The following is an 18,833-nucleotide window of genomic DNA, read 5'->3' as shown; positions in this document are numbered from 1 at the left end:
CATAAATGCGAGCTATTCTGTGTCTATTTCTGTCTCCGGGGGGGTGAAGGAACAAATTTGATCAGAATCAAAAGCAGTTTAAAGCGCGTTCTTTTCCTGTTTGTTACAGCGCAGCAGTAAATTTAGCGGCTCGTATGAAGAACGAGCTGATGAAACGCCCGTTTCTCACTTCCTCTTATGAGACAGCCATCAGCAGCATGATCTCTTTCCCTTTGCTCGGGGCCGGCGATGTTTCAGTGACTTTTTCCCTCCTTTGCTCCGCCCGGCGGGGGAACGAGACGCCAGCTGCTCCGAGCAAGCAGAAGGATCATCTTCACCCTTTCTTTTCCGTGTCTGGAGGCGCTCCTCCGAGGCCCGTTCAGCCTGGGAAGATGAAGTTGATGTGCTTTCGATAGCTTTGAGGCTGGAGAGATGTGGGGGGGGGGGATGGAAATTACATACCAAGGGAAGCAAAATGAGCAATTCTTCCTCCCATTTTCCCTCCTCTCCTCTTCCCGTCCGAGCCTACTCATTCGTGAAGGCTTTGTTGTGGCAATATCGCTCTGCAGGCTAATACGTTAGCAGCCTAGCCGCGCGGCGGGTAAGACGGCGCTCTCTCGATGGCGGCTAACCGGTCGCTATTGACATTCTGACTCGGGCTCAAAGTGGCTTCGAGGTTTCTACGAGCCCGTTTAGAACGGAGTCGAAGCTCATCGGGTGAAAACGCTCATATTTGTTCACCACTTGGAGGAGAATGTATAAGAATAGAAGTAATGCACTCTTGGGTTTACTCAGTGTTCTTTACGAGTCACATGACCTCAAACGCAACGACAGCGTCTCGTGATTAATCCTGGATGAGACCAGAAAGTGCTTCGTTAGCTTCCCAGGCTAACGCGCTATTTACAGCTGATCTTAAACCTTCTCCGTTAGAGGAGTGGTTAAACCAGCCACGATTCAGTGCGCTCCGTTTACATGACGGGATTTGAGGATTGCATTTCACCAAACACAGCGTGGCTCCGCCCCCCCTGCTGGACCAGACGCACTGAAACGGGCTCTCAGCAGGGCTCTTGATTTATGGGCCACTTTGCAAGAACGGCCGGGGGACGCGGCGCCCCTCGTCCGGGTTATATTGAACCTCGGCTGCCTTAGCGTGGCTATGTGGCTCGCCCGTTAGCATGTGAAGGCGTATTTGCATTGATAAGCGCTCAGTGGTAACTGCAGCACGTCTGCTTTAGCTTGCAGGGCTATTTGATTCAGGGACCTCAGGGACCGGTTCACCTTTATGCTTGTCGGCCTTTCCAGTGTCACTAGGAGATGAACTCATGCACTCTCCGTGCACCTGCTTGCTGAGGACATCCATGCTCAGTGTTACTGATCCGACACGCGATCTGAAGCGGCGTCAGGATAAAGACGTGGATTATTGTTTCCTTGCTGCCGGCTGTATCGTGCGTTTGCTCGGCTTTCGGCTCAAGCAGGTTCTTCCTCTTCGTGGTTAATTTGATAAGAAGAAGAAAATCATTAAGATAAATGTTCCGCAGCCTTAATGATTGTAGTTGCTGCAGGGCTGGAGTTTATTAACTTGCGTTAATAACCTGACAATCCTCTTTCCTTCCGCCTTAAATCAGCCCACGGTTGTGCTGCTTAAACCAAAACGCATATTCACTCGTACTGAAGTGGACTTCCAGAGAGTTATTTCTCGTCTTTGTAGGCCTTTTTACGTTTTTATGGTCCTGTTGGACTTTTTTTTTACGTTTCGATCGATGTAAAACCGTGCGATCGATGTAAAACCCGTCGCTTTTAAAGCCGTCCCGCTCCCCTTACAGCCACACACCGACTGTGGCGATGAAGGCGGAGCTCCGGAGACGAGCGATGGCGCGCCGTAGCGGCGACTGGGAGCTCGTCTGTTCAGCAGGGGATCAGTCTCAATGTCACAGATTTACATTTAGGTGTTGAAAATGTACGTTTGAGGCTGTGTGTGAAAGAGATAAAGAGGAACGCGACAGCCAGTGAATATCTCTCGGCTGCCATTGCGAGTCTCCGCCTCGGCTTGATGAGTGTTCGTTTTATTTAGCGGCGGGGATGTTTCTGCCGCCGCTCCAGTTAGATGCGGCTAATGTTCGACTTTGGATAACCCCGAGGTTCTGAAAGCAGCGCTCTCCTCTCGAGGTGAATCCCATTTCATACCTGAAACCCTGATTTGATTGGCACGGCGACCCAGATCAAAGCCAGGAAGGAGTGAAGACGGGCTTAAGTTCAGCCGACTTCCTGGATCCTGCTGCACAAGTCGCTCTGAGGACGAGCTGAGCCGTTTGACAGAGATTCCCTTTTGCCTTTCTCATTACGATCACCGCTGTGCCGCTGCAGCGTATTTGTTTGTTGACTAACGGCCTCCAATCTAAACGCATTCATTGATCTGCTTTGCAGCAGCAGAACAAGATCGTCTGTTTTAGCAGTATATGAATCATCTCTGCACTAATTGTAATAAATCTCTATCCAGTAGAGTTCATTTAAAATGTTTAGACAGTTTAAATAGGCGTTTTAGTGCCCGAGCGAAGAAACAACTCTTTGATGACGGTAACGGCGTTTATGAAAAATCAACAAGCCTACAGTTATCGAGAGAGAGAGAGAGAGAGAGAGAGAGAGGTTCCATTCCATCCTTATTTTCCTGACAGCCGGGCAGGATAAAGAACCCGGTTCGCGGGCAGCTGGGCTAATGGGGCCGGCACTGGGCGTGACTCTACGGCGTGCACGGGCCTGTGGGTGCAGCCGTGCGTTGGATTCGCTGACGGTGGACTCTGTGCTTTGGGGGCGGTGCTCATTTTAAAGCCCGACGTCGCGGCTCCTGTAACGATCTGCGTTCCTTTCAATGAAGCGGCGCTTCAGTTGGCGTTGCCGTGGGAACAGAAGAACGTTGACGCTTCAGACCCGATAACGAGGACGCAGCATCCGTCCTGCTCTTGAGTGAACGTCGTACTTTGAATGAAAGTTACGCTGGATTCAGCTGTATTGGTAATAATATGTCACGCCATGACATCTAAAAGAGAGTTTAGCTTCGTAATCCGACTCCTGGAAATCTGGAAGCACAGAAACCCTAATCCAACAGAACAGACCAAACACATGATCTCATCGTTGGTTCTAATCTTTGATTTGGGGGGGGGGGCGTCTCCTCTCTGGAACCCTCCACGCAGCGAGGCGTCAGCAGCTAATGAAAACACACGTTGTGTCGCGCTCATCAGCCAAATGGACGGCTACAGCGAGACGTTCAGCGTGTTTAAACGCCGGTCGCACTTGAGACGCGTCCTCATCCCTCTCGCTCTCACTTCCTGCGTGCGTGTGAGGAACACGGATTAGATCATCTAAAAGGGAATAATTCAGTGAGGAGACTCGCGTGGGCGTGCGTGTGCGTCAGCCGAGGGTGGAAGGGCTTGGAGAGCGTTCCTCGCAAATAGAAATGTTCATAACTCACCAAGGTAGGGGGGGGGGGGGGGGCAGCCGGGGAGTCAGGACTAACATCAGTGTTAATGATCGTAAGGGTTTCAGGCCCCTGATCCGAGGACGATTCCACTTCCTCTTTGAGAAATTCAAGAAGAAATCTATTTGAGAAATGAGATAAAAGTCAAAGAGAGTTGGATGTCACACCTGTGACATTCTGGCTGTCAGAACTTTAAACGTTTACGGCAGCGCTCCTTTATTGATCCTTCTGTCTGAGACGCGAACCATTCTATACTGCGTCTTTCAGAGCTCCGTCTCAGCCGTCGTCGCCGCTGCTGGGATTGCTTGTGTGTGAACGCGTTCCTCAGGGCCAGCCCCTCGTCCTGGGAGCCCCCCCCCCCCAACCCTCCTCCAAAGTAATTGAATTTTGGATGAATCGCCGAGGAGGAAACGCTGTCGGGTAACGAGCAAACAATCCGAGTGAGAGGCGGGTGACGGCACCTTCCGGATGATCCTTCCTGTAAGGAATGCCGCTCCACGGGATCAGCTCTCATTGAGGGACGTTCAATGGAGGACATTTCATATCTGTTGGAGGGGAATAACTCTCCTCCCCTTTCCTTCCTCCTCTATTGTGTTCCTGATCGTGTCTCTGACAGTTAGACAGCTGCACGGAGTCTCCCACTTCTCACTCGCTCATAACCACGCGCCGAGAAGTGAGCCGATAGCGCAATAATACGTCGACGCCCGCTTCACGATCACTGATACCAGATTGAGCGCTTGACCTTGATCAGCCCTTCCGTAGCCCGCTCCTTCAGATCTTCCTGGGGCCATCTTTTACAGCAAATTGCCATCACAGACAGGGCATCAAAGATGAAGCGCATTAACAAATTTGGCTTTGGTATTTATTGCATTGGGGGGGGGGGGGGGGCAGCAACCGAGTTTTATTGTTCTCCTTTAAAGTTACGTCCCTGCCTGCTGGCTACAAGCCGCTGGCTCTTCTATCTGCAACAATCAGGCCACCTTCTCCTTTCTTTCCTTGCCAGTTTACTCCCGCGGGATTAAGAGGTTCACGTAAAATCTCTTCTTTAACAGAAGCATTCGGAGGTGCCGACCGAAGGCTTCCGTCTCCCAGCACCCCTTTAATATGTACACCTGTTTAGAGTCCCTCGCATTAAACACACAAAGCAGATGGAGGCGTCCGCCCCGTCCCTGAAGAGTCGCTGCCTGTTTCACACAACTCTGTTAAATGTAGAGTTTTTATTTTTGCAATGTTCAAAAGGGGAGACCTCCTGCTCCTGCAGCTTCATCCGGGTCCCGTCCAACATTTACGGATTCAACCATCCCAACAGAAAGGGACGCACACCTGCAGCTACAAACCGTCATCCGTCTACCTGAGAGCAGCAGGTCCTTGGTTCGATGCCACCCGAGGCCGTTGTGTGGGTTCTCCGGGTTCTCCGGGTTCCTCCCACCACCAACCGGCTTCAGTGGATTTGTGCAGATTGTCCTGAGGTATGAGAAGGTCTTTCTGTGTGGCCCTGCGGTAAACTGGCGACTTGTCCAGGGTGTACCCCGCCTCCAGAAGCCATGAAACAGATGAAGACTTTTTTTTACAGGACACAAGCGAGTGGAACGTGTAATAACGTGGCGCTGTAGCGACCCCAGAGTGCTGTTCCACTTTTTGCATCTTTCCAATAGAGGACTGGAGGGGCAGTCACTAGAATCCAGACTTTGCCAAGGAGCAGCATTCCATTTTAATTAAATGAATCCCTAACCCCCCCATCAAAATGGCCACACATTTGGAAATAATGGGGCCTTTATCCAGATCCTCTCTCTTCCGTGCCGCATGGTGCCACGGTAATCCGGCGAGGAGTTTTTGTGTAACAGACAAAATTGCCGTCTCCCAAACTGAAAGAAAGTGAGAAAAATTGCTGCCTTCTTTTCTGTGTCATCAATCTTAAACGGGTTCTTCTCCGCCACACAAGTTTCATCACAATCCACCGAGGAGCTTCTGTGTCCTCCGGCCAGACAAACCTCGTTCTGTGGAGGTCGTCGCTGAACAACGTTATTATTTTCTTGTTTCCAGCTTGTTTTTCTGCGCGTTGTCCATGAAGACACTTTGTGGAGGTCGCTGACCTTTGACGGCTTCGTGAAACGTCCCGTCTTCCTGAAGCACTCTGTCCTGTGATTCGTCAGGACGTTTAATCCCACGATAACCACCAGGATATGACTTGCTGCATTTTACACAGCGTTATGGGTATCAAGTAAAACCGTGACGTGGGGCCTTTAACCTCTGTGCTCTAATGGCTGCTTGCGTTGAGGCCGTCCGGAGACCGAGCCGAGCTGACGACTCAGGCGGGGTGGGAAGAACGAGGCTTTTGTGCTCACGTTGCAAACTGCCACCCAATATGGAAAACTAATTACAAAGATAAGAAAAGGTGCGTGGCGTGCAGCTCCTCTGAGGTGGCGTCGGTTGCAGAAGGCGACAATAGGCCTTTGACGAGGGGAACGTCCCGGTCCTTGGATGCGGGCCAGTTTTGCATGCCTCTCTGGCTGGCTCAGGGGTTACTGTGGCTTTTCAAGCCCCCCCCCCCTTTCTGATGCAGCTTTGTGGGATCTATGTAAAGCATCTTTGTCGTGACTGAAAGGCCGCTGGAAGCGCCCTTGCAGCCTGCGTGGTCGCCTCGAGCGAGGAGGTGAACTCGTAGTCGAACGATGGGCCTGATGAGTAAACCCGTCGCTGGGGAGGCGGCTAGCTGCAGCAAATACTGATGTTTAATGAACTTTAGGCCTTTTTCATTCTCAAAACTCTTTGCCTGGAGCTCAATCTGACAAATATGTCACTTTATGATCAGATGCTACAAACGACTCTCATGGTCTGTCTAGTTGAAGCTAATTTTAGCTGCTGGTGGAGCATGCAGCTGATATTTAGATAAAGCTATTCAACGGACCAAATGATCATTTAAAGCTTGATTATCCCTGAAACGGGATTAATCAATGTGTGTGTGTGTGTGTGTGTGGATTAGCCACTGCAGTGAGATATAGCATCAAATCCCACACAGTTTGTCCTGGATTATGTCAGATTGAGACTGAACGCTCTGATCCTTTGGTTTTGCTGATATTCGGTTGAAACAAAAGCTTTGATGAGACTTTATTCATTTTTAATGGCTTTCTCAGGGATGATATCTGCAGCTGTTGGTCAGAGGGACGGTGTATTCGTTCTGTCGGGAGCAAAGACTCTTCTTGACATCCATCAGCCCCCCCCCCCCCTGATTTTACAGCGAGTCCCTGATGAGTCACTAGCAGAAGTAAAGCAGAGCCAGACAAACATTCGGAAAGCAGAATTTGCACGCAGGGATATTGGATTTTTCCAGTTGACCTGAGCTCTCCTGAAAGTTCTACAATTATTGGCTTATCTTGTGATTTCTTTTTTCGAGCTTTGTCCTGCCAAAATCCTTCTTTTTGGGAATGCTTTGGATTTATTGTGTGTATTTGCAGCCTGTCTCGGTGCTGAATCGTAACTCAAGCTTTGTCTCCTTCTAGGACTGGTTAAAAAATGAAAGCCCCCATTCCTCTTCTGATCCTGCTTCACGCCGTCGTGGTCCACTGCCTGAAAGTGGTGTCGAAGAGAGGCTCAGGTAAGGCTTGCGTTTCTCACTACAATGGCTGTAATACTGAAAAAGCACATTTTACCAGCCTGTAAATTACATCCACAGCTGCAGTGATTGCTATAGATTCCTACAGCCTGTCAGTAGTAGTGGGGGGGGGCATGGCCTTGTCCTGATGGGCGAAAGTTAGTCTCAAGTTTGTTCTCATTGGGAAAGGAACCAATGAGAGTTCAGGGATGGGAATTAACAATCCTCTGCCTCAGGTCTGACTTCCTGCTTACAAAGACGAGAGCCAACGAGTCAGTGTAAAGGACTTTCATTTAAGTCTCCTAGCTTCGCCGTACTGGAGGCGGGGGGGCAACGCTGGTCTCGACACGAGAACAATCCGCAGTGGCTGACATGACGCATAAAGCGAGTCTATTTTTATTTTCTATCATCCAGAGGCTGATTTCCGTTCTGCATATCAGACACAGGTGCAGGAATGGCCCAAGGCTCATCAGGGGGCTTGCTGCTTTTCCAGCAGAGGTCCCTACGGGCTATCTCCACCAATGCCTCACGAGCCATTGCCTGGGGCAAGGATCTGAAACGTGTCCGCTGATAAATGAGCGTCCCATCCGAGCCAGAGCGCCGTCCTTTGTTCAGCTTGTACGGCTTCATTAGACGCCGTGCCGGTTGAAAGTTAAAGCGGCGCTGTAAACGAGGCTCTAGCCGATGAAAGGCAGTTTGGAATCGCATTGATTTCATTTTTTATTGACTAGAAAGAAACAACGAGGGCGTGGAGTCGAATGTCGGCGGTGTATCTTCTACCAAACAATCTTCAGGGTTCGGGCTTCCTTTATGAGATGAAGCTTTTGCAGTTTATTTGTTGTCATGCTTTCATTGCAAATTGGATAAGATATAGTTAATAGGGTGTGTCCTGTTAACGCAGGGCCTTAAAGTAGATGGCAAGACATTAGTTGTGATGATTCTGTGTCCACTGACATTCATCTCATTTATATTCTCCTTCTTTACCTACAAATTCATCAGGAAAGTCCTGCTGATATCAATCAAGAGATTACCGACCCAATAAGACAAACTCAACGCCATCAGCAGGTTGGGCGCTTCTTTTTGCGTCTCTGTTGAAAGCTGTAGACGGTTAAACCTGTAATCGTCGGCCCATTTGAGGAAGCAAAATGACTTGATTGATTCCCCCCGGGGAGCTTGAAAGCACCGCCTCACTTCACAGGACACACAAACACCCACCCTAACTCCAGGAAGTTGTGCACACCGCTGCGTGCACACCAACCATTGTGATTGAGGCTAGTCGTCTGCGTACGCAGTGTTAATCTTGCTTGTGTGACTGAGGCTAGTTGTCTGCGTACGCAGTGTTAATCTTGCTTGTGTGATTGAGGCTAGTCGTCTGCGTACGCAGTGTTAATCTTGCTTGTGTGATTGAGGCTAGTCGTCTGCGTACGCAGTGTTAATCTTGCTTGTGTGATTGAGGCGAGTCGTCTGCGTACGCACTGTTAATCTTGCTTGTGTGATTGAGGCTAGTCGTCTGCGTACGCAGTGTTAATCTTGCTTGTGTGATTGTGGCTAGTCGTCTGCGTACGCAGTGTTAATCTTGCTTGTGTGATTGAGGCTAGTCGTCTGCGTACGCAGTGTTAATCTTGCTTGTGTGATTGTGGCTAGTCGTCTGCGTACGCAGTGTTAATCTTGCTTGTGTGATTGAGGCTAGTCGTCTGCGTACGCAGTGTTAATCTTGCTTGTGTGATTGAGGCTAGTCGTCTGCGTACGCAGTGTTAATCTTGCTTGTGTGATTGTGGCTAGTCGTCTGCGTACGCACTGTTAATCTTGCTTGTGTGATTGTGGCTAGTCGTCTGCGTACGCAGTGTTAATCTTGCTTGTGTGATTGAGGCGAGTCGTCTGCGTACGCAGTGTTAATCTTGCTTGTGTGATTGAGGCTAGTCGTCTGCGTACGCAGTGTTAATCTTGCTTGTGTGATTGTGGCTAGTCGTCTGCGTACGCAGTGTTAATCTTGCTTGTGTGATTGAGGCTAGTCGTCTGCGTACGCAGTGTTAATCTTGCTTGTGTGATTGTGGCTAGTCGTCTGCGTACGCAGTGTTAATCTTGCTTGTGTGATTGTGGCTAGTCGTCTGCGTACGCAGTGTTAATCTTGCTTGTGTGATTGTGGCTAGTCGTCTGCGTACGCAGTGTTAATCTTGCTTGTGTGATTGAGGCTAGTCGTCTGCGTACGCAGTGTTAATCTTGCTTCTCTGCACGCAGCAGAAACCTGAGATCCCAGTCGCTTGTAAATCAGCCTTCATTGTATTTTCACAAATTTGATGGTGGAGGTCTGAAGAGTAGAGGAGTGGCGCTCGTTGCATTCCCGGTGGGGACGTCTCTGGGGTAGAGAGAGGAATATCGTCCTACTGGCCTTTAGAAAGACACTCGACACTGGAGCGCCTCCACCTGAGATAGCAGCACTTGAACTCCGTTTGCTTAATGTTTAGTCTGCCGAACCTCCCAAAAGGCTTTTAAAATACTTACAGATCTCATCGTGCTCGTTGAAACAGGGTCGACCTTTAACAGTTTGAAGGTCACGCCCGTTATCATTGTCAAAGCTTTACGTTGAACGAGGTCGGGTACTTTCTTATCCCACAATTCCTTTGGACCTTTGGATAAATGCGAGCCCGATTACAATTAAAATACTAATTACATGCAGCATGAACCCGCCCAGCCGAGTTCAGGCCTGGATGGGCAGAGCAAATCATCTCTGATCAGCCATTAGAATTAAGGGTTGAACATTTAATCCAATCATTTAATGTCACTCTGACGTCTTTGATATCAGTGCTCCAGAGACAGAGTGGCTTTGCTGATTGTGCTGCTTTTATTGTGTTCAACACACAATCGGGCTCCCTGTTCACCTCCAGAGATGCGGAGTCGAACCCCCGTGCTCCTGCTGCTGTTGTTTCTTTGTGCTCCTCTTTCTGCAGTTTATTTCATTTTAAACCAAAAGTCGAGAGTTCAAGTCTCTGTTCAGACTCGCTGAGTCGTAACTAAGCATTTATTCCTTCCTCACCTCTGAACATAGATTACAGAGAGAGACTGACTAGAATATAACGAGTGAGAGCACACGCACTAAATACTGTAGTAGTACTCTTGAATATTTATCTCCTACATTACACCTTGAACTTTGCCGTCTTATCTTTGCTATTCAGTTGTAGCACCAGGAGATTCTGGGTTTTACAGCGTATCGGCTGCCGACTCGCTTTTGGCATTGGACTGGAGCATCTTTTTTAGGAAGTACAAGAATCTCTTTAATCAACTGGATTTCTTTTTGGGTCAAAACCTCACTGGTGTTCATTATTTTCCTGGAAGATTATGCAAATGTTCTACATTTTGTTTTTGCTATTATTTGTGGTTTTTAATCAAATGAATTGAACTTGAATAAATCAGCTTCCCTCTTAGTGCCTCTTACAGATCAAGGCTAACAACAGTGAATATTGAATGCTGAATACGCTGCAAAATATTGACTCAAGTATTTGCACATTGTTCATGCGTTTGATATTTGCTCTTGTAGTGGAGCCAGAGTAAAATAGTTTACAGGAGTACGGTTCCAAGTATCGGTTTATTGATCAGTGACATTTATTTGGGGTCCACGTTTGATTCATCTGATTATTTATTGGAAAGGAACCCAGAAGATTCTATTTTCCATCTCAAACTGACACATCGGTTCGGAAGCGATGAAAAAAGAGAGGAGAGAGAGCTGTCAAGAGCTTTTATGGTTGATCTACAATCAGGCAAACTGCCCCCCCCCCCCCCCCTCGATCCATCCATTCAGAACAATGACTTTAGTTTTATTTTAAACGAGGTTTAGCCTGTACCAAACTGGTCAGACGTGCCCCCCCCCCCAGTGAACGCTGATGACAGTGGCCGATTCTCTGACATCCTCTCGCCGTTCAGTCGACCCCATTTCTTCCCCAGACTAATGATGCTTACCTTTCCACGGTCGCCCAGTAATACATTACCCATAAGGCCGACTCCCAGGGACGTTCATGCATATGTAAGAATCCCCTCTGGAGATGGAATACGGAATGCCGTCTCTGCCTGTGTTTCCTGTTGAGGCTGGTCCAAAGGCCTGATGAAGGGTGCACGGCCGTACATAGGGCCCGCCGCGGCACCCCGACCTTTGCTCCTATTAGAGAGCAGCAGCTCGTCGTCCGTCTCTCCTCCCGTATTTATCTGCTGCCGCTACCGTCGCTCCACACCATGTATTCGTCTCTCGCTTTGCAGTGTTCGTCTTTCCGCTATAGCAGGAAGAAGAACCGGGGACATCCAGGCGGTCGGATGTCTCTGGGAGGGTGTCGGTATGAATCCCGTATGTTAGTGAAGGGACAGAGTCGTTCCGCCTGCGTTAATGAGGCGACTCGCAGATAGCCAATAATACGGCTCCGGCTAATTGGGCCAGACGGCGCCTCCTAACGGGGGACATCAGCGTGCACACAAATTCAATCACGGCCGACCGTGTGACTTGGTAATTGATATTAAAGGACGTCAAATATGGAAGGAAGCCGTTCCATGTGCCACTTCAGGTTGTCGAACGGGAGCGGCCCCAAAGTCAGTCTGGAAATCTTTCCCAACGTTAAAAATCGAGCTCGCCCGGAGGTTCGTCTTCACTCGGTCGATGCCACATACCTGCCACAAACGCTGAGCCATTGCTGCCGCGGCGCCGCCCGTCCGCGGCGGGAGGGGATCGATCACGGCAGCATACTGGAAATGAAACGGTTTGCCACATGGAGTTGTTTTCTCACCCGCTGCTTGGAGAGAGAGAGCGAGAGAGATAAGCGGCGCAACAAGTGTAGGCCTCTTGACAACCGGGGTTACTATGGACATTGTGTTTCCTGGTTTGGAACACATGCCGGCGCTCCCTGAGCGAGGTGGATGACCATCAATCAACTGACCTACGAGCAGACCGGTCCCTCCGTGGCCCGTTTCCTGACCCGTCATATCGTGGCAATAGAGAAAGATGCCAGGAAAGGGCGTGGGGGGGGGGGCTGCAGCTGGCATGGAGGTGTTCAAAACGCCGGCGAGCCAGAAAAGCTCCGGCCGTTTTTATGTGCTAAAGGCATCGGCTGAAGGAAAACGTCACCTGCAGGCATGCGGGGGCATGCGAGATGGATTTGGGTTTAATGAAATCCAGATTTTGAGATGGGGGCGGGGGGGTGGGTGGAGTTAACAGGGTCAGGCCGTGCTTATGATGTGGTAATAATGTCTGTAATGAAGGCAAGAACATCACTCAGTGGCCGATATCAGGACGGCTGACGAGGTCAGGGAACTGCTGCTGTGAGGACACTCCTCCTCTCGCCTTCTGGACATCCGGTCTCCTCCTGCTCCCGAACCGGGAGGGAGGCGTGGCGTGTTTTTGATTGCATTCCCATCGATTTTCGTAGCTTCATAAATCTCATTGCATCATTAGTTTTAATCTCCTCTGTGTGTTGACAATTAAAAAAGATCATTTCGTTTATTTTGCATGTTTTCAGAGCTCGAGATGAGAAGAAAGACTTGGAACACGTCCAGCTTCCCGCCTTCTTATCTGTTCATTGTCTCAGAACTTCCACTGTCTCAAGGAATTCAATGTTAATACTAATATCTCAGTTTAGTTTTGCTCTCTGAAAGATAATTCGCTCCTTTCAGGCTCCCATAGCAAATGATGCGTCCCACTTTAACAACTGGGCCGCTCGGTACCAATTTGAGAGATTATACGTGTGGATGATAATGAGCTTTAGCCCAAAAGAGGATTTAAAAATGGAGAAGGCTGGCCACTGCTTAATTTAAGGAAATCTGACTCCCATGTTTGGGGAGGAAGACTGCGGGGGGAAGAAGAAGAAGAAGAAAGAAGTAAATAAGTAGCATTTGTAATGAAGTTAGCTCCGTTTGCACATAAACAATGATTGTGCTGGAAGACGTTTTAGTTCCTCCTTGATTAGCCGCAAACTTCCTGTTTTTAGATTCTTGAATGTCCCCGTTTCTGTTGGGGGTCACCGTTCTCCGTTTAACACAATCCTGCTGCTGCTGCTTCTCCCCAACCCCCCCCTCAACCTCCTGCGCCTAGAAAGTGATGGTTACTGCTTCTATTGATTGGTGATTGGAGGCCAGACCGGATCGCTGGGGACACGGAATAATTAAAGCGATGCGCTGATGCCTAATCCCGTCGTCATCATTAGATTTCCACTTGTTTGAACAGGAGTAAAAACGCGCGTCTTGCAGGTTCAGCTCGTGCATCTCATGTCGAGAGAACAGCCTCTTTAAATACGCAGAATATTCCAGAACCGCGTTCGATGCTTCGCCTTTAAATTACATGCCTGCAATGTCTGAGTGAAAGATTGGGCTAAATGCTAGCTCGCATCTCCTCCTGGATGGAAGCCGATCCTCCTCCTGTTATCCAGGATGCTCTTCCTTTTTTCTACCCTTTGCAGAGATCAGACAAACTGCTAATTTGATTTCCACTTGTCTGAGCCCGTTCGATCTCGGAGGCTTTCGATTCTTTTTAGAGTGCACTGGTTTCCTATCGATCGTGGCTCTGACTTTGTTTTTGGCCAACGCAACTCTGTTAAGTTTGATTTCTGCGGGGACATCATTGATTTGCATGGCAGGACCGTCTCGTGTCCTTTGTCTACCTCGTCTTCCTCTGTATTTAGCGATTTGTGATTTTAAAACCACGATCACTACAAAGCAACGCGTTTCAGATCGAGATGATATTAGACGGCACCTTTTATATGATACTTAAGCCCTTCGCTAATGTCGAGGGCAAACCCTTAAGGCGACGTAGCGGATGCGGCTGGATATTCCGAGCAGCATTTGGGCATCCTCATGTCATCGAGGGCTGTGGGCGCCGGGGTGTGGCGCACGCCGCCGCTCCTCTCCACGCTCCGCTGTCGCCTACGAGCTCAGACGACTGCAGTGTGATTTTTATATTATATTTTTCCGATTTTCCTGTTCAGGAAACTTTTGTGTGGCGGTGACTCCTCCCAGAGAGGCGTGGCTCTGTGGTAATAAGTTTGTTAATTTGCATTCCTCGTCCTTCTGGTCAACGTTCGCTCCGTCCACTTTGGTTTTTATAATCCAACAGGCTGAATGAAGGAGCTCCCTGATCGGTCGCTCATTCTCCTCACACGGCGAGTCATTATTAGCCAGATAAGGTGTCCAGAGATATCCGTAAATACCAGGGGAAATAGGGTCAAAATATAAACGAGCACAACTGGAGGATGGCATGCCTAATTATCGACCCCACCCACCCAATCTGACCTTGTAAACCAATTATTTGCTTGTTGGGCCCAGACTGTAGAAATTCCGATGACTGATAATGTCACCGGTTGGGATGTCGGTGGCCTTTTCCAGCCTTCAGTCGCCGGCGTGAAAGAAAGCGCCTGAATTGTGCTTTTTAATTAGGCTGTGCTGGCTGGGGGGGGGTGAAGGTTGGTGATGCAGGAAGTCTCCCACCAACGTGCCGTTTGATGAGCCTGTCGGGCTGCGTGCGGCCTTTCTTCGAGGCCCCTTTATTAAAGTGTGAACACTGTGTTCACTCCCCATCGCTGGACGGCACACTGCTTGCTTGTTCTCTTTGTACACTTTCTTTCCGTTCCCCTTTTATCCCCAGTCTAACTGGGATTGGTCGATGCACAATCAACCTTTTCCTGCAACAAGCAGAGGCACAGTTAATCCCTGCAGGTCTCAAGAGAGTCCTGCCACGTTTGGGCCTTTTACTTCTCCTTTTTTATATATTTCTTTATTTCTTTATTTCCCTTTTTGCGAGGGAGAAAGGAGGTACGCCTTTGTTGGTTGCAGACCGACGCACTGCAGGAGTTTTGGAAACAAACCCGGTTCTCCGAGCTCCGAGCTGTTTCGTTCAAATCCTCCCGATTAGCATTTTTATTCTAATTGGCACCTGATATCCCCCCCCCCCAAAGCTAAAGAAGTAATTCAGGGCACCAAATTTCGCCTGTCATGATTTACAGTGAAGCTTTGTCCCGTCTTTGTTGGTCACGTTTGATGTGACGCCCAATTTAAATATTCAAGACGATGGGGCGCAAAAAGAATGGCAGAAGATGCCAACTGATTTCCCTGCAGTGCAATGATCAATACATTCTACATATCAATTAGGTTCCAAGGCCCCTCCCAGGGATGAACCCCCCCCTCCGGCTCCTCTGCATACACGTGCACGGCGAGGAGGAACTGTCTTTCGTTGATTTCTCTTTATCGCTTCTCAGCTGTGGATCAAATAGCCGTGAAATGCATTTACGACCCCGCTGGCCTTCTGGAATGATGAGATTCCATGAAAATCAAAGATTCAATCCTCAATCTGCTCCTGATGCAGTCGAGCTACTGAACATCCTGCCTTCATCCAAACGGCTGCTCGTCTTAGCATCCGCTGCTAGCTGAGAGGAGCTGCAGACGTAAGGGGGAGTCGGTTCCGTAGCCGAGCAACACACGGCGCAAAGCGTCTCTCTGCGCTTTCATCCACGAAGAAGAACTCGCCTGACAGACCTCTCAACCTTTGCCCCCCCCCCCCCCCCTCAAAACCCCATGAATTCCATCCAGCATCAAGATCACTTAAATGCAAGACGCAGGCAGCCAGTTAGCCTCCGTTCGTGACATGTTAGCCTCGGCGCATGTGCAGCGAGGCTAACGTCTGCTAGCTGCTTGTCTGTCGTTCTGCTCCCAACTTGAAGCTCGGCACACCTGGAAAGGGTCGGCGGGGCGCGGCGGTTCATGTCGCTGCTGTTTGGATTGTTGGCCGGTTCCAGTTCCGGCCCCGAGCCCTTTTCCAGATCCAGATCCCGGCCCTGAGCCGTTTCCAGATCCAGATCCCGGCCCTGAGTCCGGTTCCAGATCCCGGCCCTGAGTCCGGTTCCAGATCCCGGCCCTGAGCCCGGTTCCAGATCCAGATCCCGGCCCTGAGTCCGTTTCCAGTTCCGGCCCTGAGCCCGGTTCCAGATCCAGATCCCAGCCCTGAGCCCGTTTCCAGATCCAGATCCCGGCCCTGAGCCCGGTTCCAGATCCAGTTCCCGGCCCTGAGCCCGGTTCCAGATCCAGATCCCGGCCCTGAGCCCGGTTCCAGATCCAGATCCCGGCCCCTGAGCCCGGTTCTAGATCCAGATCCCGGCCCCTGAGCCCGGTTCTAGATCCAGATCCCGGCCCCTGAGCCCGGTTCCAGATCCAGATCCCGGCCCTGAGCCCGGTTCCAGATCCAGATCCCGGCCCCTAAGCCCGTTTCCAGATCCAGTTCCCGGCCCTGAGCCCGTTTCCAGATCCAGATCCCGGCCCTGAGCCCGGTTCCAGATCCAGTTCCCGGCCCTGAGCCCGGTTCCAGATCCAGATCCCGGCCCCTAAGCCCGTTTCCAGATCCAGTTCCCGGCCCTGAACCCGGTTCCAGATCCAGTTCCCGGCCCTGAGCCCGGTTCCAGATCCAGATCCCGGCCCCTGAGCCCGGTTCCAGATCCAGATCCAGATCCCGGCCCCGAGCCCGGTTCCAGAGCCTCAGCGTTTCTTCCTGTTGTTGTCACGCTGGCTTTCTGCAGCGCTCTCCGAGGATCCCTGTCAGCTCGCTTTGTGCTCCGAGTGCCTGGTTTTGAAAAAGACAAGGACAGCTGAGGATTATGGTTCTGTATGCGTCTTTCATCTCCTTTAATATGTAAATGAGGGCTTAGCTTCGGAAGGGAAATGTTTGCCATGCAGGGGGGGGTGATTTAACCATTTGCACCTCGTCCTCCCCGCCCTCGGACCAGCGTTAACCGTTTGTTACTGGATGTTGTCCAGCTTCCCAGGAAGGCGTGGTCCTGTTTGAGCCGAGCTGCTGCAGACGGACCCGACGTCCGTGTCCGTGTTTCACCGGAACCGAGAATCAGAACGTAGGAAGCTGGATCTCGGGGTAAACGGCGAGGGCGTGGCTAATCCAGACATCCATTCCTAACGTGTCTTTCTGTTGATCTGCTGCGTCGCAGCGTTTAACCCTTTCACCGTTGCTAAGGATGCCGGTAGAACCCAATCGGGGGCTCCGACCTCCTCCAGGCGTGTTCTTGACCTCAATGCGCTCGCCAATGAGAGCAGCGGATCAAACGGGCGCCGCGCCGGTCGCTTTGCATGCTAATACGCTCTCAAAGCAAACGACGTCAAGTCAAGTATTTGTTTGTTCTGCACGTTTAGCGTCGATTGAAAGCTCACCACACTTATTAAATCGGCCCGGAGCGACGGACCGCTCTGCCGTTTGGTGTATCGATTGTACTCTCAAGCGCGCGCACACACACACACACACACACACACACACACACGTGTGGGACAGTGAGGCGCCGATTATCCATGTACAATTGATCGGCATACTCTTGGTCTGGATCTGGACTGACAGGCCTGTGGGTAGTCTGGCTCGGGGGGGTTAAGGACTACCGATTGGGATGAAGGAAATAACCGAGTAATTTGATTAAACAAACGGTTTCGCGTGCTGAGTAAACGGTCTGACCGGTGACGCACCTCCTCGGCCGCCTGCAGGAAGAGCCGTTTGGATTGAACACAAATTCAGACGAAGCTCGACAAACGACCTTGAAATGACCTTGTGAACAATAATCCGTTGTTCCCTCTCCTAATGAGTCAGCATGTGGAGTTCCCTCCCCGCCGAGGCGCTGTGGGGGGGGCAGGGGTCCACTCTGAACGGGATCCTTGCCTTTCTCTTGTCCTTTGTTGCTTGACCTCTTTCGGAGTAACGGAGCCGGCGTGGACGAGCTGCCGAATCGTGTTGACAGCGCCGCGTCTAGCTTCTTGCTCACATGCGTGACATCCAGCCCTTTGAACGACGCCCCTGCAGACCTTCGGCCACCCGGGGGGGGGATCAGTCCGCCGAATGTTTACACAAGTAATCGTAGCGGCCTCGCCGCCGTTCACGTAAACAGCTGCAAACAAACGCAGCAGCGGATGAAATGTGGCTCAGAGTTAATGAATGGTGTCTCGGAATGTCTTTGTTAATTTGCTTCCATGCTCACGTGTGTGTGTGTGTGTGTGCGTGTGTGTGTGTTTGTGTGCGTGCGTGTGGCTGGTGCACGCAGCCTGATTACGCTGCGTTTCAAGGAGGCTGCCGCGGCGGTGGGAAGGAGACGATGGCAAAGTGAAAAGCGTGCGAGGTCGGCCCCTTCCCCTCGCTGCTGCGTGGCGGCGCCCTCGTCTGAACCCATTACGGTGGTAGCGGAGTGACGGCGTGCCGTCCCGCCACCGGCTGTGGCCCCCGGAGCTGTCTGGCTTTCTGTCCGTGTTAATTAAGGGAGTGGATGGAAATGTGAGACGGAGACATTTACTCGATGTCTCGGTGATCCTGGTCAGGATCATTCATTTTCTCAAATGAGTTTGCAGCCTCAAGGTGGCGCTAAGTAGGCAGCGATTCAAGCCCAGACTGGAACCATCGGGTCACTGGTGCTGCCTTCCTCCCAGAGAGACTGACGGAATGAATAAATGAACGGCAAAAGTGTCGTCGTCCATCTGTGGGGAAAACGGCGGCGCCGGAGTTCAGTGGCGGAGCGATTTTAGCGCAAAGCAAGTGGGCGATCAGGAGATGCATGCCAGTTGCCACGGAAACAGAAGTGGAGAGGCTTTTCTCAAGGATCCTGTTAAACATTTAGAGTGTAGATCTCAGAGAGAGAGGGAGGGAGAGGGGGGGGGGGGGGGGGTTAGAGAGCAAAAGAGACGTTTCTTTTTAATCCGCACTTTTCTGCCATCAATTATTCGCACAAATGTCTCCGGTAGATTTTCACGCTTTGGTTTGAGTCAGACTGTTCACTTTGTGCGCGTGACGCA

General features: G+C 50.6%; 1 protein-coding gene across 1 annotated transcript in view; it reads left to right on the top strand.

Moving 5' to 3' along the window:
* The first annotated feature begins 6,964 nt into the window (after positions 1-6,964).
* Positions 6,965-18,833, top strand: part of LOC137911854 (interleukin-1 receptor accessory protein-like 1-B) — a 125,534-nt gene continuing 113,665 nt past the window's right edge. The window contains exon 1 of the mRNA XM_068756197.1: positions 6,965-7,046. Coding sequence (XP_068612298.1) covers positions 6,965-7,046 — 82 coding nt within the window. The remainder of the gene's footprint in view (positions 7,047-18,833) is intronic.

Source organism: Brachionichthys hirsutus, chromosome 24 (genome assembly GCF_040956055.1).
Source record: "Brachionichthys hirsutus isolate HB-005 chromosome 24, CSIRO-AGI_Bhir_v1, whole genome shotgun sequence".
Taxonomy (NCBI): Eukaryota; Metazoa; Chordata; class Actinopteri; order Lophiiformes; family Brachionichthyidae; genus Brachionichthys; species Brachionichthys hirsutus.
The sequence above is the reverse complement of the archived record's forward strand: the minus strand, read 5'-3'. Positions and strand labels throughout refer to the sequence as shown.